The 25775-nt window shown below is 37.2% G+C and overlaps 1 protein-coding gene and 1 long non-coding RNA gene across 3 annotated transcripts in view; one reads left to right on the top strand and one right to left on the bottom strand.

Annotated features, from left to right (window-relative positions):
• Positions 1 to 19403, bottom strand: part of SUZ12 (SUZ12 polycomb repressive complex 2 subunit) — a 43209-nt gene extending 23806 nt beyond the window's left edge. Inside the window, exons 1-5 of one of the 2 annotated variants that reach the window (XM_025851085.2) lie at positions 18895 to 19403; positions 16568 to 16614; positions 16416 to 16480; positions 11928 to 11996; positions 2378 to 2427 (exon numbers count right to left, since the gene is read on the bottom strand). In XM_025851085.2, the coding sequence (XP_025706870.1) occupies positions 2378 to 2427; positions 11928 to 11996; positions 16416 to 16480; positions 16568 to 16614; positions 18895 to 19168 (505 nt within the window). In that variant the 5' untranslated portion in view covers positions 19169 to 19403. The remainder of the gene's footprint in view (positions 1 to 2377; positions 2428 to 11927; positions 11997 to 16415; positions 16481 to 16567; positions 16615 to 18894) is intronic. The other variant, XM_025851086.2, reaches the window with a different exon arrangement.
• Positions 19404 to 21142: 1739 nt separating this feature from the next.
• On the top strand, positions 21143 to 25289 carry LOC141370383 (uncharacterized). Its single transcript, XR_012374377.1, has 2 exons — positions 21143 to 21222; positions 25230 to 25289. It is a non-coding gene; the product is annotated as an uncharacterized lncRNA (long non-coding RNA).
• Positions 25290 to 25775: the final 486 nt, after the last annotated feature.

Genomic DNA, 25775 nt, shown 5'->3' with positions numbered 1-25775 from the left:
ATTTTAAATAATAGTCTATATTCTATCAATTAACTGACAAAGGCTTTTGCAAATTAAGGTTCTAAAGTACTTCTCTATAACTTATTTGTCTTTAATCCCAGAGGCATTATTAATAGTTCAAACTATTTAATCAATCATCACTAGGTTTCAAAATATACAGAACTACTATAACAACTGAATCTATAAACATAAACAAAAATAATTTTCCTTCTGAGATTTTGTACACTTTTTTTCTACTTAAAAACATTCTTCTTATATAGGGTGTGTGCATAAAATACAATCAGTCTCTTTGAAAGTTGTATTCAGGATAAAAAAAACTTTAATACAAGAAAAAAAAATTCAGTGTTTAAAATACAATAACAAAAATGCTCTCCAAACCATACTCACCATGAAAATAGTACCCTAATAATCTTTGTGTATTCATTCTAAGCAGTTATATAAACAAAAGTCTTCATTTAAAAACAAAAGGAAAAATAATCAGATTTTAGGGATCCTGATGTTGGTTTTCTATCTTGATTTCTTAAAAATATTATTTCTTAAAAAAAAAACTACAAATATACCTTGATTAGACAAGAAAGGCAATATAGCTGCTTCTTCCCAACTTCCACTAATTTTCAAAGTTATAATGGGAAATTATTTTCTGGAAACAGAAGTATCAACAGAGTTTACTTTCTACATTTACCTCTAACATCAGAAAAAATAAAAACTTCAAGTGAATTTGAGCAATTTTGAACTCTATGTATTTTGTCATGTAGACAGGAAAAAAGTTTAATCAAAGACTACTCTCCAATTAATTTCAACTAATTCAAGTAAAATTAATTCAACTTAAATATTAATCAAGTAACAATATTAATTAGTAAATATTCAATTAACATCCATCATCAATTTCAGTTATGAATAACTTAAGTATGTTTTATGTATGTCCCTGGGAACAAAGGGCTAAGGAACCTATAAAATTCAAACCATAAGCTTTAAAGTATTAGAGTCCATGTACTTTAAAAGTACGACAGAAAACCAAGTATAAAGAATGATTAGAAATAAGGACTCTATAAGATGATTATAAGTAATTTAGGAAAAAACATAAAAATGTTATTCAGTTTACTTCCATATAAAAATGGATCAGATCTAGGCAAAGCCGGAAGTAAAGTTACATCAGCTAATAGAGGTATGACCAGATTTCAAATTCTTACATAAAAAACCTGACTAGTTATCAAACTGTTCTAATATAACCATATTATTTATTAAACTTTCTTACTAAACAATACGAAGGATGATCACCTTAACATGTTTCTAAAGATTTCATTCCATTACACGATAATAAAGATGGATTAGGCAGCATTTTATCCATTTTGAAACCAACTGAAACTTTACCCGGCATACTTTTACCTCTTTTAATGAAGTAACAATTAAGACTATATATTTTTCTTTGTAAAATATCTAACATATTGATATATCCCACTGGTAGCAGTGGTTGTTCCTATTTTTTTATTACTGTATTAAAAAAAATACGATGCAATACCATCAACTAAAAATGCTCATGCAAAAAGGATTCTACTCAGGGGACTCTTCACCTATTTCAGGTTCTAAGACCATTTAAAGTCCAAAAAATATTGGAAATAAAAAATAGCAAAATATAAGAAATTTAACTGTACTGAAAAGATTTTCCCATTATTTTCTAGTTATAACCTCTGGAAAGATGATGGCTCTAAGTAGGGTAAGATAATGTTATATAGCTTTTTTTTTTGTATCAACAGTTAGTGTCCTAAAAAGTATGGTTTATTAGCGATAAGAGTTAGAATTTCATACAGCAAACATTTACCTTCAAGAATGATCACACACGACACGGAATAATTTTAACAATTTCAAAATCTTAAAACTTAAATGGCTAGCAGGAAAGCAATAAGGAAACCAGGCTATGAACAAGATTTTATATATATGGTCCACCTACAAAAGCTTTTAAGCCAGTTTCTTAAAATTTGTTCCTCAAACAACCTACTTCTGAATTATCTTGGTGCTTTATTAAAACGCAGACTCCTAAGCTGTATCAAAACCTTACCAGATCTGAGTCTTTGTCCAGGTATACATATTTTAAACAAACTGCCAAAATATTTCTATACACACAAAATTTAAGAACCTCTACTTTTAAAGTTTAAACAGGTACAAATTACATCTTCCACATCCCCTCATCAACCACACAAAGTAGTAATGAAATTGTTGGAGAAGTCAACTAAAGAGAAACTGAATTATCAGAATCGACATTTTTTTCCACCAAGTGTAATTTTATAAATTTACACACATACACAAAATAATTTCTTTTTTTACATTCACAAAGGCGTTCTGTTGTTAGAATGCCAATATATTTACTTTAAGTACATACCATTTTTGTGGAAGAAACCAGTAAATGTAAGCTGCAGATGGGCTGACAAGCTAAAACAAAAAAACAAAAAAACAAAACAAAACAAAATTTATCACTTTAATGCTCTATAATAATAGCCCTAAACTTTAAAAAAAATAACACTGAAATCAAAGTTACTTCAGCTAATTTAAAATGTGTGATTTTCTTATTCTTAACTTTGTGCAAGCCCATGACTCTACATGTATACACTCTCTATATACATAAAAATAAAACAACCCACAAACACACCAAAGGAGTAAGTCAGAAAAAAACAAGATTACCAAATGAGGGGCAAGATTATTTACTGTGTTTTAGTACTCTACCTATAAAATGTGGACACATTTCCCCTCCCACCCCTCAAAAGAAAATTTTGATAAGGATAGCGGAGTTCATGCGAAAGTGTATATTTTATTTTAAATAAAATAAATTTTAATATTTCAAAGCTATGGAAATTCAATCTCCTAACAAATGATACAGAACCATCACTTTCTTCTTCCATTAGGGGTGAAATACACAATTACAGATCTGCTATAGATTTGTAATTTATTGTCTCAACATGCCATTTTCATTTAGTTTTAGAAGCAATGGAAAAGGAAACATAAATTAAACGGATCCTTTTGAAAATTATCCAATAACAACAGAAAAACTATTAAGATGAGAGAATAAACAGAAACATTCATAGGCTTTTGTAGTACCTTTAAACTGCAAAAGAGAGCAATCAGTTAATTAGAAGCCATTCATAACTTTCTAGAACACAGTTTTTGTCATGTGATACAGACAGACACCAGATTATAAAGGACTAGACAGAACAGATGTTGGGGGAATGGAAGCGATACTGATTCCTTACTCAAAAAATGTACTACTGTAAAAGGCAATAAGGTGACAACCTAGTCATTCTTATAATCAGAAGGAAAGAGTTATATAAAGACATTGAGGCAAGAGAGTTTTAAGGAGCAAGTAATGACTGAAAATAAGAACATATTATAAAGAAGTTAGCTTTGTAACTCTGCCCAGGATTCCTCTCGTTCTTAGAGAAGTAAGAGGACAGTGATCCTTCAGAAGATGTGAGAACGCCTCTATCTTCTTACCGAGGTAAGCCATGAAACTGACATGCTAATAAACTACAGGGTGGGGGGGTCTCAAAGGGCATTTCCAGAACACTACTAAGAAAAGTATGCTAGGATATCAGTAGAGGACAAAATGACTATGGAAGAGTAGAAATGGAAGGGTCCAAGAAGAGTTTTGAAAGCATAAATATGAGAGAAAATGGAAGAATAACACCTATAACTTCAGTATCAACAAAATAAAAATGATACACAATGGGATTCTTGAAAACAGGTAATTCATGTGTATTACTTTCTGACATGAATCAGATAATATTTTTAAAACACATAAGGAGTGGGAAGAGGAGGGTTGACCATAAAAGGGGCATGAGGAAATTTTTAGGATTCTTTATCTTGATAGTGATGGTTGTTACCTACGTACAGTTGTCCAAATTTAGAACGATACACCAAAGAGACTGAATCTAACTGCATGTAATCCACACCTCAAAAAAAGTACATTAAGGGGACATACGGTAGAGGCCCAAAGGAATTTTTCAAGATGATGGAAACATTCTGTATCTTGATTGTGGTTATGTATTCTTAACTTGTACACATTTGTCAAAATAACTATTCTTAACTTGTATACATTTGTCAAAACTAACTATATACTTAAAGTGGGTGTATTTTACTGAATGCTAGTTATACCCAAAGCCGATTTTAAAAAGTATTATCTGCCATCTACAAAATCTACATGCCATTTTACTAAAAGGTAACTAGCGTTCTCCTATAAAAATAGTTCCATAAATGTCACCTTACAAAGCAGAATTAGTAAAACTCCAAAACATAACTGAAGACAAAGGGGGATATTCTGTAATTTCCACATGTTAGAAGACAATCCACTAGCCACAGCCAAATCTATCCTATTCTTAATTGCTTGAGTTAAACCTACACACCAAGGCCAGGTTATTTTTCTTAAAACCCCATTCTGAATGTATCATTCCTCTCTCCAAATTTTCCAATGAATCCCCAAATGCCAAATCTTTTGTCTAACTGCTGTCTGTAATATGGCACCCTCTTCTTTTTATCTCCACTAAAGGCCTATGTAGAAATAAACAGGTCAGAATGGTAAAACACATAGAAAAATCAAGTTTAAATTCTAGCTACAGTTATTAGCTGTGACCTGATACCTATAAAACGAGGGAATGACCTAAGATTGTGAGGCTTACATAAAGTATCCATCAAAGTACTCACTCCCTCTTCTACTATGGCCCCATTCCCAACCATCCCAGAGCTTAACGATCACAGCTTCATCTCAAGTACCTGTATTTACCACTTTTTTGTCACTTTTTTCACACACATACTACCTTTCGAGACAATCTTTTTATTACATCACTGTCCCTCGCACCTAGCAGTGTCTTACAAAAAGGCACTCAACATACTTTTCAGAAGAATAGCAATGTCCTCGTAGAGTAAGATTTTTTTGTTTTTAAATTAAACTCTATGTCCAACATGGGGCTCAAACTCACGACCCAGAGATCAAGAGTCACATGCTCTACCGACTGAGCCAGCCAGGCACCTCTAGAGTAAGAGATTTTTAAGGTCAGGGATCATGACCCATTACATTGTAGTGCTTATAGTATTATTTACATTGTTTTTATAGAAAATGTGGTTCGAAGTTCCAACTCTGAAATACCAGAAACATCTTGCATTGATCTACCCCAGAAAATATTTTAAACTAGTGCTACTCAACATATGGTCTGCAAACTGAGGTCACTAGGGAAACCTGTTACCATTCCACAAGGTAAGAAACTGAGAGTAAGACTTGAACACTTTTAGAGAAATTTAACATTGCCATAACATCCTTCAAGCTTGTAAGTATATTTACAAAACATCGATCTATGCAAGACTGAAAATTAAACACAAGTAGGTCTTTCACCACAGGTGGTTTAAGGTACAGTTTTAAATGGTATGTTTTAAGTTAAATAAGATAGGAAGCACATTCAGCTATCATTCTAACATTGTTTCTTTAGGAAAAGGAACTCCAAATTTCAATTAACCAACTTAAAAAATAACTTTGTGAATGTGATTTGCTACGTACAATTTCCCCTCTAACTCCCCCTCCTAAAAGTAAACACTCTAATATACACCTAGAATAAAATATAACAATGAGGCCTGGTTTCTCTCTTCCACAGATGGCTTCATTCGAGAAAAAAGGGCAATTTTCTTTCCCTTCCTAATTTACCGTACCTCTTCCCTCTCTTGTGGCTGTATCCACATCTTAATTGTTAAAACTAAATCAGAATGGAAGGCAAAGAAACACATAGGATTGGTCAGGCCTATTTGGTTTTAGGCTGCATGTGATCTAACTTAATCAGGATTAGATACCAGGATAAGGATTTGGTTCATCTTTGTGGTACGTTCCCTATCCATACCTTCTGAGGAAGCGAGCAAAGGGACCACAGGAAACCAGGTGAGGAATCTGAAATTCTGAGGTAAGATTTCAAGCATAAACATCTAACACTTCTAAAGCTGTCTGCAGAATGAAGTTAAGTAAATTTAAATTCGTGAGACTAACATTCTGAGATGACATTCATGTAGAAAACTCCCAATTTTAAGAATAGCCAGATCTCACTGAAGGACCAAGATTTTATGCTGGAAAGAGACCAAAATTAGTGCCTCTAATTTGTACACATTAATCTAATAGTGGCAGATGTAAGGTTTCATTTCTAGAGTTATTACCTCATAACAGGATGATAAGCTACTTGGCATCTACACTGTTAAAAGTTAGTTAACCAACTTTACTTATACATTTAATGCTATGATGTATAAAACTGAGAAATTGGTGACTACATCAAGCCCATTATTCTGGGAATCCAGGGTCTCTTCTGAGGTTCAGACACAAGAATGGGAACACTTTGTAATGAGAAGATAAAGTTGAATGAGGGGAGGGAGTCCTTTACAAATAAATAAATCCCCTTCTAGAAGTACAATAAACAAAACATAAAGGAATTATTGTTAACTCAAAGATTATACAAGGAGAAACATCTTAAAAATTTGTTCTTAAACACTTAGATTTTAAGAATCAGATATGCACTGAGCAACTGATAAGGCACTTTCAGGGAAGTATGTAAAAAGAATCTATGGCCCAGGTGCTGAAAGAGGAACAACTAAAATTCAAACATGAAAAGATGCTGACTTAAAAATAACTTCAAAACTTGTAGCCAAGGGGCGCCTGGGTGGCTCAGTCGTTAAGCCTCTGCCTTCAGCTCAGGTCATGATCCCACTATCCTGGGATCAAGCCCCACGTCCCTGCTCAGCGGGAAGCCTGCTTCTCCCTCTCCCACTCCCCCTGCTTGTGTTCCCTCTCTCGCTGTGTCTCTGTCAAATAAATAAATAAAATCTTAAAAAAAAAAAAGGGGGGGGGAAACAATCAGATCTTAATGGTGGAAAAGACATACAACTGAACTAAGAAGCAGACTTAAGTTTTAAAAATGCAGCTAAATCTACAAAAGAGAAGAAATGCCATTAATTCAATATATCTACTTAAAGTATTTTATAGCTTTCTTGGAATACAGACCAACATCCTTCAATAGCCTCCAAGGCTCTGCATTATCTGGCCATGGTCATCTGCTCTAGCCTTAGATACTCTCCTTACTCTTTCTAGTCAACTACTCTGGCCTCAAATGACATATCTATAATATTCCCTTTATTTAGAATCACCTATCTGTTCACCCTCTCAGTCCCCATTTTACTCCTATATCCATCTTTCATATCTCAGCTCATTTTTTTAAGGAAGCCCTCCCTGACCACCAATCACTATTCCCAAATCCAACATCTCAAACAAGAGCTGGAACACCTGCTTCAAACATTCAGTTTCCCTATATTTTTCTTTCCTAGCAATTATTTTACAACTGTACATATTATACAATTATATCTTTTTCCTCCATAAAGGCAAGGTCTTCACCTGTTTTGCTTACCATGATATCCCCTAGGACTAGTATAGAGTTTTGGACCTGGTACACTAAGAAAACGGGAATCTCAAACAAAACAAAACAAAACAAAACAGATCTACACTTCTTTATACAAAAGATGCTTAGAAAAGAAAGATTACGAATTCAAAAGCTTAGGTGATGAAAAGAAATTTATGTCATCAATCTACTAAAACACTGGCTTGAAATGCTCCTAGTGAAAGTTCTAGTTCCAGTATCTTTGGAGGGGATTTCTCCAGCTGCTAACAGAGGACCAGGAATGGATGATGATTAAGGGGAAGAGAGAGGAGATATTTTGCTTTTCATTTGACCCAAATACTTTTGCAAGCAACTCCAATTTGGAAATCCCTTCATGATACCTTTCAGCCAGTGGACATGCACTTAAGAAGTCAAAGGAGTTAGGACTACAGAATTCCAAAACTGGTAGTACCAATAGCACAAAAGACTCCTGGGATCCTGTAGGATAGAAAACTAAAGACTAGAGATTTATTCCAGTAAGCCATAGTACTTGGTCAAAACCCAAAATAAATTCAAAACCCACAATAAAATGGAGTGCCAGAAATAAGAACTGAAGAAGACAGACTATAAGGAATTATGTCAGACATTCTAAAACGAAAATAAACATATTTTAAATATACTCCATTACACCAAAAAAGGAGAAACAGCAGAAAAAACTTAAAAGACTAAAGGTACAACCACTATGAATTTCTGAAATCTGCTAATTAGTATGGAGTTTTCAGAGGCCATTCTTCAAGAAAAGAAACAATTTTTTTTTTAAAGATTTTATTTATTTGTCAGAGAGAAAGGGAGAGCGAGGAAGAATAAACAGGGGGTGCAGCAGGCAGAGGGAGAAGCAGGCTCCCTGCTGAGCAAGGTGCCCAATGCCGGACTCAATCCCAGGACCCTGAGATCATGACCTCAGCCGAAGACAGACACTTAACTGACTGAGCCACCCAGGCATTCCAAGAAAAGAAACAATCTTCAAGGATGGTAGGGTTTATTACTGAGGTAGGGTTACAAATGTCAAATATGGCCTATTGCCATGAGTTGACAGACATCTTCAAGAAGTAAAAACAATGAAATGTCCTTTTTTTCCCCCCTGTCAACCACTTCCCCTAATATATTCTGCCAATATCTGTGACTAGTAAACACAACTGTAGATCCAGAATATAAAATAATAAAAGATCCTTGAACACCAACTTCATTTTGCACAGATAATGCTGGGAATTTGGTTTGGTTTATAACTCACTACAAATGACATATATAAGTCAGGCAGTTGATTGTTCTAACTTTGCGGCTGTAGTACTACAGTATTTGTATATCTTGATATTCCCCCGAACTCTAGAGAATGAAATACATGGGGATTTGGGAGTAGAAATATTACAACTTTGGAAGTGCTGAAAGAACTTAAGTTCCAATGGAAGACTCCCAGACTACCACTGTTGAACAAATCAACTAAACTGATTAAGATCTGAGATGGAATGGAATAAAAAATATAAAGGGAAGACAGATACTTTTTTTTTTTTAAAGATTTTATTTATTTATTTGAGAGACAGAGAGAATGAGAGAGAAAGCACATGAGATGGGGGGAGGGTCAGAGGGAGAAGCAGACTCCCTGCCGAGCAGGGAGCCCGATGCGGGACTCGATCCAGGGACTCCAGGATCATGACCTGAGCTGAAGGCAGTCGCTTAACCAACTGAGCCACCCAGGTGCCCCAGATACGTTTTTGTATATGATTTAACTTCTACTAATGTCAGGGAAAAACAAAGATTAATTTTGTTCTCTTGTAAGAGAATTTGACCACAGATTTTACAAAGTTTTATAGTGCTGGCATGACATATCGGTGTCTAGGGAATTTCTTACAATGCTATGTGATAAGTTTAATGGAACAACAGGTTCATGCCTAATTTGAGATGAGAAATACATTGAAGTAATTTAATAATCCCGAGCCTTGAGGGTAAACTTAAAACAAAGCAATATCCCAATTTAGTTTAGTGTCTCTGGGAGTGACACCGAAACATTCATAAAGATCTTGGGGGCGGGTGGGGGGGATACTGAATCACTTAGCACAGTAACTCAACACCTTTGGGGCCTAAAGTGCCTTGTTGGGCATTAAGCTCCAACATAGTTAGGTCTGTTATTTATTTATTTTTAAGATTTATTCATTTATTTGACAGAGAGAGAGAAAGCAAGCGCAAAAGCAGGGGGAGCAGCAGAGGGAAAAGCAGGCTCCCCGCTGAGCAGGGACCCCGGAGCAGGACTCAATCCCAGGACCCTGGGATCATGACCTAAGCCAAAGGCAGATGCCCAACCGAGCCACTCAGGCGCCCCCTAGGTCTGTTATTTAAAAAAAAAAAAAATGAGGGGGAGGGAGGGGGGGGGGGGGAGAGGGAGGGAGGGAGGGAGGGGGAGGGGGGAGAGAGGGGGAGGGAGAGGGAGGGAGAGGGAGGGAGGGGGGGAGAGGGAGAGAGAGAGAGAGAGAGAGAGAGAGAGAGAGAGAGAGAGAGAGATCGATCAGTCTTGGGGGGTTGAAATGGCCAATTCACTAGTCCCACCTGGATCCTAAAGATTGAAAAAGTTGTTTTTCAAAATTACAGGAAGGAATTCTTGCAACCCTCTGATGCTTCTGTGAGTTAAAAACACCTGTTACAGTACTGGCCTAGCTGTTGAACCCACTGGGTCAAAAGGAACAAAATTATTGGGTGAGTGATTATTCAGAGAGAACTGACTAGTATTACCTATCTCCCTCACAACACACATTCTAAGAGAAGCTCTGTAGTATTTATCAAAGCCAATGTCACAATGAGATAGTAGTAGGTTTAGCAGTGATAAAGATAGAACCTTGATGGGAAAGATAAAGAAAAGGGTCAAGTTTTCTTCTTGGTTCATTCTTCCTTCCCACACAAACCCTGAAAGACCTGGAGGGCAAACTATTAAAATGTTCAGGAGAAAAGAACGAGGAAAGCTCAAAGATGAGGTTCTGACTACAGCTTATACTTTTAAGTAAAAAAGGCCCTGAGGGTCCCAAGAGCTCTGTCTAGGATAGGTGACCAGACAAGGATCTGGAATAGAAATTCAAGCAAGAGAGTGTATATGTACTGAGAATATTCTTAGTCCTATTTTATGAGGTACTCCTTGGGCAGTAATAGACAGATTAGGTAAAGATTTGGGATCTCAGCTTCTAGAATGGACTATCACAGTTTATTCACAAGTCAAGACTGCCTAGATTTGGAAATATAAATTATAGTTCAGTCCTACAAAAGTGTAAGACATATAATTAAAAAAGTGACTTTACAATTCAAGTAAAAAATAACCTAATTCAAAAGCCAAATTTAAAGTATAAGCAAGTGTAAAAATGACATCCTATACCAGTTACTAAAATGAGAAATCATAAATGAAGTATCAGATGAGTCAGTATACATCTTATCTATATCAATAAGGTATGATATAAAATTTCAAGAAACAGGGGCACCTGGGTGGCTCAGTTGTTAAGCATCTGCTTTTGGCTCAGGTCATGATACCAGGGTCCTGGGATGGAGCCCCGCATCGGGCTCCCTGCTCTGCGGGAAGCCTGCTTCTCCCTCTCCCACTCCCCTTGCTTGTGTTCCTGACCTTGCTATAGCTCTGTCAAATAAATATAATCTTTAAAAAAAAATAAAAAATAAAATTTCAAAAAACAATCTATTGTGGCAATTTTACCAGCTTCGTTTTTAAAAAATCTAACATTTTTAGTTTTCTATTCTTCCTGAAAGTAGTCAATGAATAAACAACTACCACCCAAGTTCCTGTGTCTCTTTAGAATGATACTCAACTTTCTTTAGTTTACATATCAAAGAAAAAAATGGAAGCACACTGTCTAGCTTAGGCAAATATTACGCTAAGTCAGAATTTTTAGGGATTAGTTCTAGGTATTACATTTGAAAACATACAATAAATAGATTCTGTCCAAAGGGTTAAGTTTCTGAAACTCTTATGTGATAAACATATTTCAAATATAAAGGAATACTCTGACTGAAAGGTGTAAATATGGGGAAGGACAAGATGGAAAGGGAGCCTCTTTCAGATTTGAAGATGATAATTTAGAAGAAATGTGATGTTCTGAAGCACCTAGCATACCATCTAGTATAGAGTAAGTATACCATAAATATGAATCTCCATCCCTCCTTATGTGAGGTAGTAGGATTAATATCAACTGCAGAAGTTATAGAAACTTTGAGTCAAAACGCAAGAAACTGGTAAATTAACAACAGTGAACGCAACTGCCTTAGAAAACAGCGAGTCCCCAGACTGGAGGTATTCGAGATGAGGCTTAAAAGTTCTCTGCCACGAATGCTATAGAATTAGCAATTCCTAATTTACATATTAGTTTGGACCAACTGACCTCTAAGGTTCCTTCTAACTCCTTACAATATTGGGGTGATCACTAGAGAAATGATCACTATAATTTTTTCTTCTTTCCTCAAGTATGTCACTTAATGTAAACTGATAGGTTATCTTACCTATGAGATTCTTGCTCTCCTTTCATTTTCTCTACTTTTGATAACATATCATCAACTTTAAATGTTTTCCTGAAAGAAACAGATAAACAAAATAATCACTTCTCAACTGGGAAAAAAAAAAAACAGATTACACTTTATTGTCACTATAATAGGCAAGTTGGAAATCTGATTTTGATTATTTTTAATAAGATAAATTGTGGATGGTTAGCCATAACAATGAATACTATATTGAAACAGTGTATGTTATATACAACAGACAACCCTTCAAGTCCCATCTCAAATGCTATCTTTTCCATGAAACCTTTTGTAATTATTTCCAAACCAGAGTGATTTCCCCTTACCTATGACACTTGGCTTATATTTATTTTGACATTTAGTCTCATAAATGTGAACTTGCATAAATATTTTATTTTTTCTCCTAGACTATAAGCTCCTGAAGGGCAGAGATCGCTTTTCTTCAAGGAAAGCTATATCATGGTACCTTACATTTGAAAGGTATTCAAGCATCTGTTGGACTGAACCAAACAAATGCAAATCATGTATTTTGAAACATTCATCTACTTCTATTAAGTAACCTGACAAATATGTGGGTCTACTATTACATAAAAATAAATACTTTATAAAAAATATCTGAAGTTAACAAAACATCCTCAAAGATTATTAGCAATGGCTAAAGTTAAATGATATGTCGTATTAAAGAGATGGTTATCAACCACCATGGAAAAATTTGGAAGTTTAGGGGATATACCCACCAAATCATAATAAAATTATTAGCTTTTAACTTTAGAAGTTTAAGAGGAAAAAAGTACTTTTTCCACAAAAGAGAAACTTAAGAATAACCCCCACACACTCCCAAGCAATTTAAGAATGAATGGACTCTAAAACAACCCTTAGTTCTTAAGGTGGTCTATTATTTTTGTCCTACAGACAGATGCTAAAAATCTAGACCCACATATGTTAACTGGAAATGAATATTTCTTTTTATGCTCATATATTTTCTTAAAACTTAAGACATGAAAAAATGTATTCCACGTAAATTACTTTGTAAAGCTTGAATTCATACACTAGAAATTACTAATATGCTCATTCCTCAAAAACAGCTATTGTACTCAACTACTATAAAAACTATCAGTAGAGAAATGTTAATATAAATATATTACAGTAAAATACTAATAAGGAAGAGCAGAACTGATGCAATCTATAGTTCAGGCGAAAAAAAAGCCTCCATTAACAAAAGATCTTTTAAAAAAAATACTTCTCTCTTTACCTTTAGAGTTACTGAAAACTTCAATATTAATGTTTCATCCAATAGAGCATAAAAGGAAGTACTTTAGGAAGGATGGCAATACATTTTCAATCTCCACAGATAAGAGAGAAGAAAGAAGAAAAATGTAGGATTATTTTAGACTAATTACAAAGAACTTTCCAGTATAAATACTGAAATGTACTACTAAGGAAGGTTGTAAAGTTACTGGAAGCTTTTAAGAATAGTAAGTTTATCTTTATGCAATGATTAAGAAGAAATCCTGTCTGTAGAAAGAAAAGTTAAGACTGTAAGTCACAAGGTTCATTTCTTCCAATATTATGGAGGTGTGCATAGGAGAAGTGCATAGGAAAGTTGAATATTAACAACCATGTGAAATAGGTAAGATCATAAAGGCAATCCAGCCTTCCTTAGGAAAAAAACAAACCACGTAAGCAACTCTATGAAAGCAGCCTCACTCCCAGCACCAAGTATGTCTGTTCTTCACAAAGGTACTGCTACAGTAGCTCAGATTTAACAAGGGAAATAGTTATCAAAAGATCACCAAAAAGGAGAATATTTTTAAAATTCAAGAAATTCTAGGAAACTTTCTTAGGAGAATTCAGAAACAACTTACATGAAATCTAGTAAAACGGATTCAATAAAAGAAGCCCTTCTCCTCACAAATATTTCTACTGAATAAGTGTTGTTAGTCTATAGAATTTGAATACCTCTATGAAATGAAACTAAAGTACAAGGCGAGTTTAACAAACATACCAGAATTAATATCACAACTGAGTGTATGATTTCAAAGGGAATGATATATTTATTCCAACAATGGGTATTATGCTGTTATAATAGTAAAAAAAGGAGTTCCAAAAACACTGAGCAAAAGGATAGTATTAAAAGCAATTTTATAAAAGGAGTCCCACAAACATGTTTAACAAAGACCGCAATCACTAGGCTAAATTCACCACCTTCTAAAGTCACCAACTACTTTGAAAAGAACAGCACTCATTTGAGGATATAAGCTGTATAATTTGTTAAAAATTAGTTTTAATGTCTTTTATAAGCTAGGCATATAACAAAAGCATTAAGTGATTTCTAATGTATGTTTGCATGGAAATAAACTATGGGATTTATATGTTTCTTGCCTGGTAAACTGCTGCAAAACTCCCCCAAAAGACAATTTTTTGCCTAAAGAGCAATAAATTAAGAAAAGTAATTTCTTCTACCAAGCTTTTAAAAGTATCTCCACCTATTAGCAGACAACAGAAACGTATCCCACAATGAGACAAATAGTCCAATAAACAAACATGACAAGAAAATAATGAACTTAAGATTTTAAACGTATTTTATCTATTTATGGATTAACTCATTATTTTGAAAAAAACTTAATCACTTTAATCACTTAAAAAAATGTTTAAGTAACCTCTACACCCACATGGGCCTCAAATTTACAACCCCGAGATCAAGAGTCTCATGCTCTACCAACAGCCAGCCAGGCACCCCCCAAAAACTTAATCACTTTTAAATTAAAATCAGGCAGTATCCTAAATGATAACTCAAATGATCTTCCATATTAAAAATACTAGAGAAAAAAGTTTACTAATCAAAATCTCCTAGTTTTATAGAATAAATCAGCACACTACAGACCATAGGCCAAATCCCGCCTACCGCCTGTACCCAGACCACAAGCTAAGAATGATTTTTGTGGATAAATATTTGCGAATGATTTGATATAGAACACTAACTCTAAACCCCAATTAAGGTAAATGTTGGGGCGCCTGGGTGGCTCAGTCGCTGAGCGTCTGCCTTTGGCTCAGGTCATGATCCCAGGGTCCTGGGATCGAGCCCCGCATTGGGCTTCCTGCTTGGCAGGAAGCCTGCTTCTCCTTCTCCCACTCCCCCTGCTTGTGCTCCTGCTCTCGCGGTCTATCAAATAAATGAATTAAAAAATCTAAAAAAAAAAGGTAAGTGTCATCTCTTCCCACCCCACAAAAATAAAAGTCTCACACTTCTCACTAGTAGGCGTAGTTTATAAAATGCTATACTCAATATTATATTTTAAATTTCATCAATAAAAAATTTGTGGACATTTGTTTTCTCTCTTTTTGTGTAAGTATCTACCTACATTCTCACTAATCTTAATTCTGCCTCCTGGACCACAAGCCTAAAATATTTACTATCTGGTCCTTCACAGAAAAAGTCTGTTGAACCCTGGCATAGATCAAATAATGGCACAGAAAGGCAAAGAACTGACACATTTAATTCTGTTGCCTAATCCAACACCTTCTTCCTAGTTATTTAGGCTCTTGGCAAGCTCCACCTATTAAATGTAATGCACACAAGCACACAATCGCTCACATACTCTCTCTGTTCAGAAAGATTACTAGAAGACAAATAGTTTTAACATTTCAGTCCTTCAAAGTACACCTACATATATCTACAAAGCTAAACCAAGTCTTGCTGTATAGAAACATGATGCTTGCTTAGTAATCAGTAGGAGCCTCCAAAGGAGTTTGGTTTCAAAGTCTACTGGGATGGCTTAATGGTTTTAGTGAGTCAATACTAACAATACCAAATGCTTAATACGAGTTCTCTCCTTTAAACTTAAAATTGTTCATTTGATACACTCAATAATCTTGCATGTAGGATAAGAAACTAGCATTCCATAATTACATATGGTTAAATATTAAATGTTTTAAACAAAAATAAGCTCTGATTGACACGTCCAAACTCCACTTGAAGACTAGATAATTAAGACTTCTTGTTTTTTAAGGACATTCAATCTACGGACTTCAAAAATATTTCCTCTTCTAGAAACACCACCACCAAAGATATAAAATGACACTTTCTGAACCTATCATTATGGAAGCAAATTCTTTATTGTTAGAACATATAAGAAATGTTTAAAAATTAACCTAAATTTATGTATTTAAGACAGTTCCCTCAGCCCTTTAATATTTAAATCCTCAGCTTCTACCAAATTTGAAAATACTCATAGCACAAAGTAAAAATATTATTCAGTAAAATTACTTCACTCCACTACTACATCATTTCTACTAGGAAAAAAATTGGTAATAAACTGGGATTTATAAAAATGAAACTATTAAAACACCCGGCAACCAATTCAACCAGTCACTTTTTCACCTCAGTTTTCATATTTAATCTTTAATTAGAAATAGTACTTTAAAACTTTAACATTGTTTGATCAACTCAAAATTAAGATTCATAAGATGTACCTTTTGATGTTTGTTCTGGAGTTTCGATGAGACATGTAAGTAAGAGTCCTGTGCAAAAATATTGGCTATAAAAAAAGTTTTAAAAATATTAAAATTAAATAGGTAATATTCTAAGAAAAAAATAATATTCCTTAATTTTATTGACTACTTACAGCTATAAGATTTCGAGTTCGAAGAAATCTATAGATCTGCGTTGGTTCTAGGTAACAGGAAACAAAAGGATTACTTAAGTTCTCAAGAAAATAACCAGTCCAGCCAGTATTATAACCAATGTAAACCAATCACCTATATGAAAATCATGTACTAAATATTGACATCAAGAAAATTAGTATGCACAGTAACATCAAAAGACATTCAGTTTATGGCACATATTCACAAAACTCATCTACATGTATTTTAAATTTAAGGTTCTCTACAATCTTGTGCTTAAGCCTTGCATTTCTAAGGTAGCTACTTTTTAAACTAGTCTGTATGCAGATCTGAAGAGTAATTACACTGATTTAATTTTGCTAATTTAAACTATAACCCATCTCCTCCCCAAAAAGTAGCTGAAATGAGGTAGCTGGATTCATCAAAAGAACTTATTGATGCTAAATAACAAAATAAAATTTTCACTTTTTAACTGGTCTTTCAAAAAAATTTGTAGTAAGCCAAAACAGAGTAAAACGGTTTCCTAGATGTCCTAATGCAGATATGAAAGTCAGTCAATACTTAAAGAAATGAAACACAAACTATAGCTAAAATTTCCAATGAATATTTAGTTTTAATTGAAGTTTTTATCTATTTTGTTCAATGTAAATATTATCCCAATATGTACTACTACTTCAACACATATTCTTAATCAACAGATTCCTAGGCTTTTTAATGCTCTTTAGTTAAAATTCATTTGCCTTTATAGATAAAAAATATATTTTATATACAAACAATACTAGTTCCCTTAATGATTTAGTATCACATTTCTTTAAATAAAGGAGTATCAAAATGAACTAAAGGTAACTGACTATATCAATAAATATATCAAAGCATTTTAACTTCTCAGAAATTAAAATCAATATTAGAGAAGAATCAAGTTGTTCTGTGATAAAATCTAGCACTTGATGACAGTTTACTCCTCCAAGGTAGACTCATCAAAAAGCAAAATAGCTTCAAAAGAGCTTAAACTTTCTTGGCAGATTTGTCTTCTCATAACATTTAGAAAGAAATGTTTAAATTTCCACTTAATCTTCAGTTAGTTTAGTTTTAGTGTCAAATAAACGAAAAGGAGAGGAGATAATTTAGAAGGGGTATAAACATGTATGTTTATTGTCATCACTGCTCTTCAGTTCTCCACCATTTTTCCAATTTAAAGCACTCCAGATTTTTCAAAGTAGATTAAGCAAAAGTAAGACTGTGAATCTCTCTCAAGCATGTTCAATATTCGTTTCAATAAAAACTGAAATTCCTTGTATTAAATTCCAATTAGAATTTCATGAAGCACTAATCAGAGAATGAAAGAAGGGTATTAAACAATGTAATACGTCTTTTCAAGCACAGCTGATACCATGCCTTTAAAATATGCCACGGTAAAATTGTAAATAAAGACATTAGGCGGTAAAGCCGAGTTCATTCAAGTTTCTGTTATTTAGCTATTAGTGATCATCCAAATCATAAAATGTACACAAAAGCAAAAAGGAAAACAACCACGATATAATACTTTTTAAAGGACAGTTGAGATATTTACAGTCATGGTATTTTTAATAAATTCTATTGTTTGTTTCCAGACACCTTGCCTTCCTCTCCAAATCAAGTCATAGTTTTGCCCCTTAAGACCTTAAAAGCCGAAGTTGACATAAGAAAATGTTCTGGAATTAAGACAAGTACAACGGGCAAAATTCCGAGGTCGTCTCAAGATAAGATACTTAAGCACTACCTGACTCAGTTTATGTACCCACGGAATGGGTGGATAGATTTGAAAGGTTTAAAGCATCAAAAGGTGCCATGTTAACATGCAGCACCAAGTTAGTGCGAAAGCATTTCAGGCAAATGACAATTTGGTCGATTTTACGGCACTCATCCCTTCACAGGCTTAATTTTGCTCCTCAAAACCTACAACCGAAAGCCTTGTACTTCTAGAGTAAGAAAAGACATGAAAGAAAGCAAAAACTAGTCTTGGGATCTGACTGCATCCTCAGTCCAACTGTAACCTCCTCATCTAAAGCCTGCTCTTAACGTGGGGCCCCACTGCCCAACCTCTCGTGTAAATCTTCAGGGAGTCAAGACCCTCACCTGCACCCCCAGTTCCACCTCCCCCAAAGGCCCTACCTAGACTTCGGGCCCCCTGGACCGTAATCCCTAAAGTGGGAACAGCCCCCTCAATTTCTCCCTCCACTCCCAAATCAAGTCGAGTCCCAGCGAGGAAGAGGGGCCCAGCACGAGTGTCCCGGCCCCCTAATGCTGGAAAACGGGGTATTCCTGCTCTCAAAGCCTCAAACACACTCACTCTCAAAGGCCTGGAGGAAAAGCTCGTGGTCAGCCTGGACGTGCTCCATTTTCGGCTTCTTCACCGGTAACACCGCAGCCCCCGCCGCTGCCGCCGCGGAGGAGGAGGAGGAGGCCGAGTAACTGCCGCCGCCTCCACAGCCCCCGCCGCCGGATTTGCCGCCCGACGCCGTCGCCGCCGCAACCGCCGCCGAACCCCCGAAGCCGCCTCCCCCGGACCCCGCGCTGGGCCCCGAGCCGCCCCCTCCCCCACCGCCGTGCTTCTGAGGCGCCATCGCGGTTCCTGCCTCCTCCCCCCGCCAGCTACCCGCCGGGCGGCCCCGGAGAGTAAGCGCCTGCAATACCAACCGCTCGCCCCAGCAGGCTCCGGCGGACCGAGGGGGGAAGGAGGAGAGAGGGGAGGAGAGGGGAAGGGAAGGGAGGAGGAGAGGAGGGAAGGAGGGAGGAAAAAAAAAGTGTCTCCTCCTGAGAGCCCCGCTCCGCTCGGGAGGCCGCTCACCCTAGCCTGGCCTCGCTCCGCCCACTTCCCCCGCCCGGCGTCCTGATTGGCCGGCGGGAGCGCGCGCCGCCCGGCCGCCCAGCCCGTTGGCCCGCGGATTCTCCCGTCAGTCACGCGGAGGCGCTTCTCTCGGAGGCGCGGCTTGGTTGGCCCGTGCGCGCTGCCGATCGCGGGCCCGGCCGCCTCTTTGAACTGAATTCGCGGGAAAATTAGGGGTCGGAGCGGCCTTCCTGCTGGCCGCGGTGCATTGTGGGGAGAGAGGGACCCGGCGAGCCGCTTAGGGAGCCGTTTCTCGCCTTCTGAGCGTCGTCAGTCACCGCCCCCAGGGGGGTACAACACCCCTGAAGGGAGGCGGGCCTCTGAGGAACTGGGGGCGCGGGGCCTGTTAAATGAACTGAGATCCATTACGGATCTTCGAGTCTCTAACTTAGCAGGAAGGGGCCTGACTGGGAGTTGGGTGGGTCGTTTCTCGGTAGAGGAACTCCCGGGGCGGGGATCGCGTCCCCTGTCCCCTCGCCACCACGTGCCCCAAGCCACCCTGGCCGAATCACACCCCGCAAAGCCCTTGAGAGAATGGGGGTTTTTCGGGGGCTGCGGCTGCCGCTGTCGGACGCGACCGGGCTCCACCAAAGGGAGCGGTTTATATGTAACAGGAATCACCTATAAAATGAGGAAAACTATTTTTGGTAGGTGATTTGAAGCTTCAGGATGGTTAACTGAGAAAGTCTTGTCTTCTCAACATGCTGGAAGCAAAACCTACATACTCGATCCCCCCTCAGCCCGCCAGGCACCATAGGAGTGGTCAGAGGGGTTAAACTGAACGATTTCTTAGAAGTACGTACAACCTTGAGAACCTATTCATTTTGCGCTCAAATACTTGAGAGGGAATCCGTTGTTTTGCCTGTCCCGTTTAAGAAGATAGATGCATAGGCCCAATTTAGTCTCCTCGAACAGACAGGTTTGGAGTTAAGCTAATACTCTTATCAAAGATCTGAATTTCAGTTTGGACAAGGTGATCTCTAAGATGTTCTAGCCAATGCAAATACTGTGATCTTATATTACGTTAAAATGAAACATTAGCTTCCGAAATCCCAATCTATAAACAGAACCATTTCATACTTTCAATAACATTTTTCAAATGTCTGCTTTGGGACCTTTATAAAAGTTAACTGCAAACACTTTACAAAACAAGTATCTTTGGAATGGTTATTCAAGCGGTTTCCAAAACTAGTGTCTTTGGAACAGTTATTCAGACATCTGAAGTACTGCTTTTAATCAAAGCATTTACTATTTAAGAAAATGAGCTCTACAAATGACGTGTTTAATATAAAATTTGGCACTTCAGGAACACATCTGAAATAAGGTATACCTATTGCTGATTTTGAGTACAGCCTATATTTTCAGTCAGATAAAAAGCTCAGAATGCTCTCATTTGTTCTACTATTCTGTACTCTCTACTTCCAAAAAAAAGAGGTTTTTTTTTTCTTTTTTAGATTTCTGAAATAAGCCTTTTCTGAATTAATGCCACCCCACAGACGTTTGTGGGGTTTTAGATCTTGGCAAACTGCTCACCTTTAGCTTTGCAGGGTTAGAAAATAAGGTTTCATCATTTGGTCGGAGTCTGGAGAATTAAATCACACTAGACAGATCACAAAATATCAAGTTATAAACCAGAATGCTAATTTATTAACAGTAAATATGAATGACCAGCAAATGATCCATCATTTATACAGGATTTTCCCTTTGTGGGGGAGTGTGGAGGACAGGTACAATCGAAGAAAAAGCAAGTCACAGATTATCACCAGTCTTTGAAGAACAGAAAAAATGGAGGTAAGGGAGTTGGGATGTTCTTAAAGGGTATTTCCCATAAGAACTCCATGTTAGCAATCTTGGCTTCGGCATGCGCATGGTTTTGATGTACAGTAGTTAACCAGTACTGGCCATGAGAATCCAAACCAACCATGCTGTGGGAGAGGCATAGTATCAAATTCTCACTTTCTGTATTCTTTGTCTTGAATGTATGTAGAACACTGAAAATATCATATTACCTGGGACAAGGTAGAGTTAACTGATGAGTTATCTTTTTATCCCATAGGTAAAACATTTAGAGGTCATCCCGTGGCTGGTTGTTTCTGTGGACAGCTAATTTATTTTGTGTTGTTATTTCTTAAGTTTGGGGTGGCAACTGTTTTTTAAACTTGTGCCAGTTCACCGTCAATGACATATATATGTTTAGTCTCCTACTTCATATGGAGTTTGAATTGGTTTCCAGGGTTTTATTTGTTTTAGCCTTCATGCCATATCTGGAATTGAACTGTAAACTCCTAAAAAAGCAAAGGCCGTTGACATATATATGTGTGTGTGTGTGTGTGTGTGTGTGTGTGTATGATAGACTATATATATATATATTTCCTAGCAAAGGATCAGATATGTGAACAAGGAAAGAATAGCAACTGTTTTAACCTTTATAGTTATCAATATACTTTTATATGTATTATCTCACTTTTTCATAATGATCCTATGAAGCTGGCATTATTTTCATTTTACAGATGAGAAAATAGGCTCAGAGAAATTAAATGTTCATTTAGTGGCAAGGCTGTGACTTGAACACAGGTTTTTAAACTCCAATTCCTATGCACCTTCACAATCAAAAGAAAGTTATTCTTAGTACCTCAAAAGTTGACTGTTTTTTTTGTTTGTTTGTTTTTAAAATGAGGCCCACCTAGCTTCTCTTACAAAACAGAATTGTTTTATACTCCTCCCTATTGTGCACTCTTTCATTAGTGCCCCCAATTTTCCTCACACAGACTTCTTCTGTGCTGGGATTTTTCACCTTTCTTATGCCATAGACCCCTTTGGCAGTCTGATGAAGCCTATGGACGCCTTCTTTTAAAAATGTACAAATATGGGGTGCCTGGGTGGTTCAGTCGATTAAGCATCTGCCTTTGGCTCAGGTCATAATCCTGGGATCCTGGGATCAGAGTCCCAAGTGGGGGCTGGTGTCCCTCTTCAGCAGGGAGTCAGCTTCTCCCTCTGCCCCTCCCCCACCACTGGCAAGAGCATGGGCACTCGCACTCTCTCTCTCTCTCTCTCATATAAAGAAATAAAATCTTAAAAAAATAAAAATGCATAAATAACCTATCAGATTATAAAGAAAATCAATTACAAACAAACCAAAATAGTAAAAAATCAAATTGTGATGTAGGTGCTTCTTTTTTTTCTTTTAAATAAGCATTATGGCCAATGTGGGGCTCCAACGCACAGCGCTGAGATCAAGAATTGCATGCTCAGGGTGCCTGGGTGGCTCAGTCGTTAAGCGTCTGCCTTCGGCTCAGGTCATGATCCCGGGGTCCTGAAATCGAGCCCCGCATGGGGCTCTCTGCTCCGCGGGAAGCCTGCTTCTCCCTCTCCCACTCCCCCTGCCTGTGTTCCCTCTCTTGCTGTATCTCTCGCTGTCAAATAAATAAATAAAATCTTCAAAAAAAAAAAGGAAAATACTAATTTCAGTTAGAGACTCTTTGAATCTGATTCAAGTTAACCCCTGTGTTTTATTTTTTTTTTTGAAGATTTTATTTATTTATTTGAGGAAAAGCAAGCTAGAGAAAGAGAACACGAGCTGGGGGGGTGGGGAGAGGCGGTGGGAAAGGGAGAAACAGACTCTCCACTGAGCAGGGAGCCTGATTTGGGGCTCGATTTCAGGACCCTGGGATCATGACCTGAGCCGAAGGCAGCCCCTTAACTGACTGAGCCACCCAGGCGCCCCAAACCCCGTGTTTTAGCACCAAATCTTTTCCTTTCTACTTTGCTCTAAGCTCTTGGGTGCAGGGATGATGGGCAATTTGTCTTAATAACTGAGGTGTCTACCACTGTGCCTGGCATTGAATAGGGGCTCATCCAATGAGTTTTGATGAATAAGGGCAGACAAATATAGACAGTGCACAAATATAAATAACAATAATGATGATTGAGTGCTTACCATGTGCCACGCAGTATTGTACTTTTTTTTTAAAAGATTTTTATTTTTAAGTAATCTCTGTATCTAACATAGGGCTTGAACTCACAATCCCGAGATCAAGCGTCTCATGCTCTTCCCACTGAATCAGCCAGGCACCCCAGTTTTTAACATTTTTAACACATCAATCCTCACACCCACTCTCTGAGGTAGGCAATTGTTATTATCTCCATTTCACAGATGAGGAAACAATGGCAAGATTTCTAAAATAACTTGCCCAAGATAAGTAATGGAGCTAGTATTCTAACCTAGACAGCCTGTCTCCAGAGCCTTCACTCTTGACCATCATGCTACGAAACTAGAGTTTTAGAGATACAAGATACCACACATGTCATTTCTAGGTCAAGAAAGATCAGTAAATATTACCTCTGATCTGCTGAGATAAATAATCATCAGTATTAAATGCATTTGCTGGAAAAGAACCTAGATATCATTTTTCCTTTTTAAATTGTACAGTGTCTTTCTATCCTCAATCCATGCCCATCAATTTAAGATTGGGTGCTGAAACTATTAAAATGAGCCAATAAATGCTATGTCAGAAAAAATATGTATAAATCTTGCCTTAAGGAAACTAAAAAGTTATATCTGCTAATAAGTCCTTAGAGAAAGGGGTGCCTGAGTGGCTCAGTTGGTTAAGCGTCTGCCTTTGCCTCAGGGTGTGATCCCAGGGTCCTGGGATCAAGCCCCGAGTTGGCTCCCCGCTCAGCACGGAGCCTGCTTCTCCATCTGCCACTCCCCCTGCTCTTCGCTCTCTCTCTCTCTCTCTCTCTCATCTCTCACTCAGATAAATAAATAAAATCTTTTTAAAAAGTTCTTAGAGAAATATAACAAATTTGACTTTAATAAAGGAATGGCCTCCCCAGTAAAAATAACAATAGCCTTCCTTTTTTTTTAACTCTTTGAGAATAATTTTATTTATTTATTTATTTTTAAAGATTTAATTTATTCATTTGAGAGAGAGAGAGCAAGAGCAGGAGGGGGAAGAGGCAGAGGGAGAGGGAGAAGCAGACTCCCCACTGATCAGGGAGCCCCCAAGCAACGCAGGGCTTGATCCCAGGACTCTGAGATCAGGACCTGAGCCGAAGGCAGATGCTTAACTGTTTGAGCCTCCCAGGCGCCCCTATTTTTTTAATTAAAATTCAAGTTAGTTAACATATAGTGTAGTATTGGGGCACCTGGGTGGCTCAGTCGTTAAGTGTTTGCCTTTGGCTCAGGTCATGATCCCAGGGTCCTGGGATCGAGCCCCACATGGGGCTCCCTGCTCGGCAGGAAGCCTCCTTCTCCCTCTCACGCTCCCCCTGCTTGTGTTCCCTCTCTCTCTGTGTTTCTCTCTGTCAAATAAATAAATGAAATCTTTAAAAAGAAAAAAAATATATAGTGTAGTATTGGTTTCAGGAGTAGAATTTAGTGATTCATTACTTACAATGAACACCCAGTGCTCATCCTAACAAGTGCCCTCAATCCCAATCACCCATTTAGCCCATCCCCCCACTGATCTCCCCTCCAGCAACCCTCAGTTTGTTCTCTATTATTTAAGAGTCTCTTATGGTGTGCCTTCTTCTCCATTTTTATCTTCTTTTATTTTTCCTTCCTTTCCCCTATGTTCATCTGTTTTGTTTCTTAAATTCCACATATGAGTGAAATCATATATTGGTCTTTCTCTGACGGACTTATTTTGCTCAGCATAACACACTCTAGTTCCATTCATGTTGTTCCAAATGGATTAATAGCCTTCCTAATAAAAGTTAGTGTAAAGGGATAATTTTAACAGTTCTATTTGAAATTTAAAGTCAAAAGTTAATTTGTTTTTGCTTCCTTTATCTAGAAAAGAAAAACGTGAGAACCATGGAACGTTCACTGTATATTATGGAGTTTTTGTAACAAACTGCTGATTTGTATGTGTGTGTTAATCTGAAGTTAACTAGATAATAAGGATGGTAGTAGGCCATAGTTAGAACCCCTGGGACAAGAAGAAACTTGACACTAATAGCCTGAGGGAGGAAAATCCACCTGAGACAAATTGGAAATATCTAAACCTGAATTTTGGGAGGCCCACATCTGGAGACAGCTTTATGCCCACTTTTTTAAAGGTGTGGGATAAGTTGTTTTATGTTTAATTTCAAACAAAAGCAGAAGCGAACTGATATTTATTGAGCATCCTATCCGTACAACAATCATAAGCAGTAATGTTAGCTGCTATCTTTGACCTCACATGTGTGTAACTGAATCTCAAAGAGATTAACTCATATCATCCCATAGCTTGTAAGGGGATCAGCTGAGATTTAAACACAGTTACAGGGGACTCAAAACCCCATGTGTTTTCCAGTACAACAAAGGTATCCAGGTTGTCATCTCAAAAACCCCAGAGTTT

The sequence above is a fragment of the Callorhinus ursinus genome, unplaced genomic scaffold, assembly GCF_003265705.2.
Source record: "Callorhinus ursinus isolate GAN/ISIS: 27379988/994484 unplaced genomic scaffold, GSC_fseal_2.0 scaffold34, whole genome shotgun sequence".
In the NCBI taxonomy this organism is placed as follows: domain Eukaryota; kingdom Metazoa; phylum Chordata; class Mammalia; order Carnivora; family Otariidae; genus Callorhinus; species Callorhinus ursinus.
This window is presented reverse-complemented; position numbering and strand designations above follow the sequence as displayed.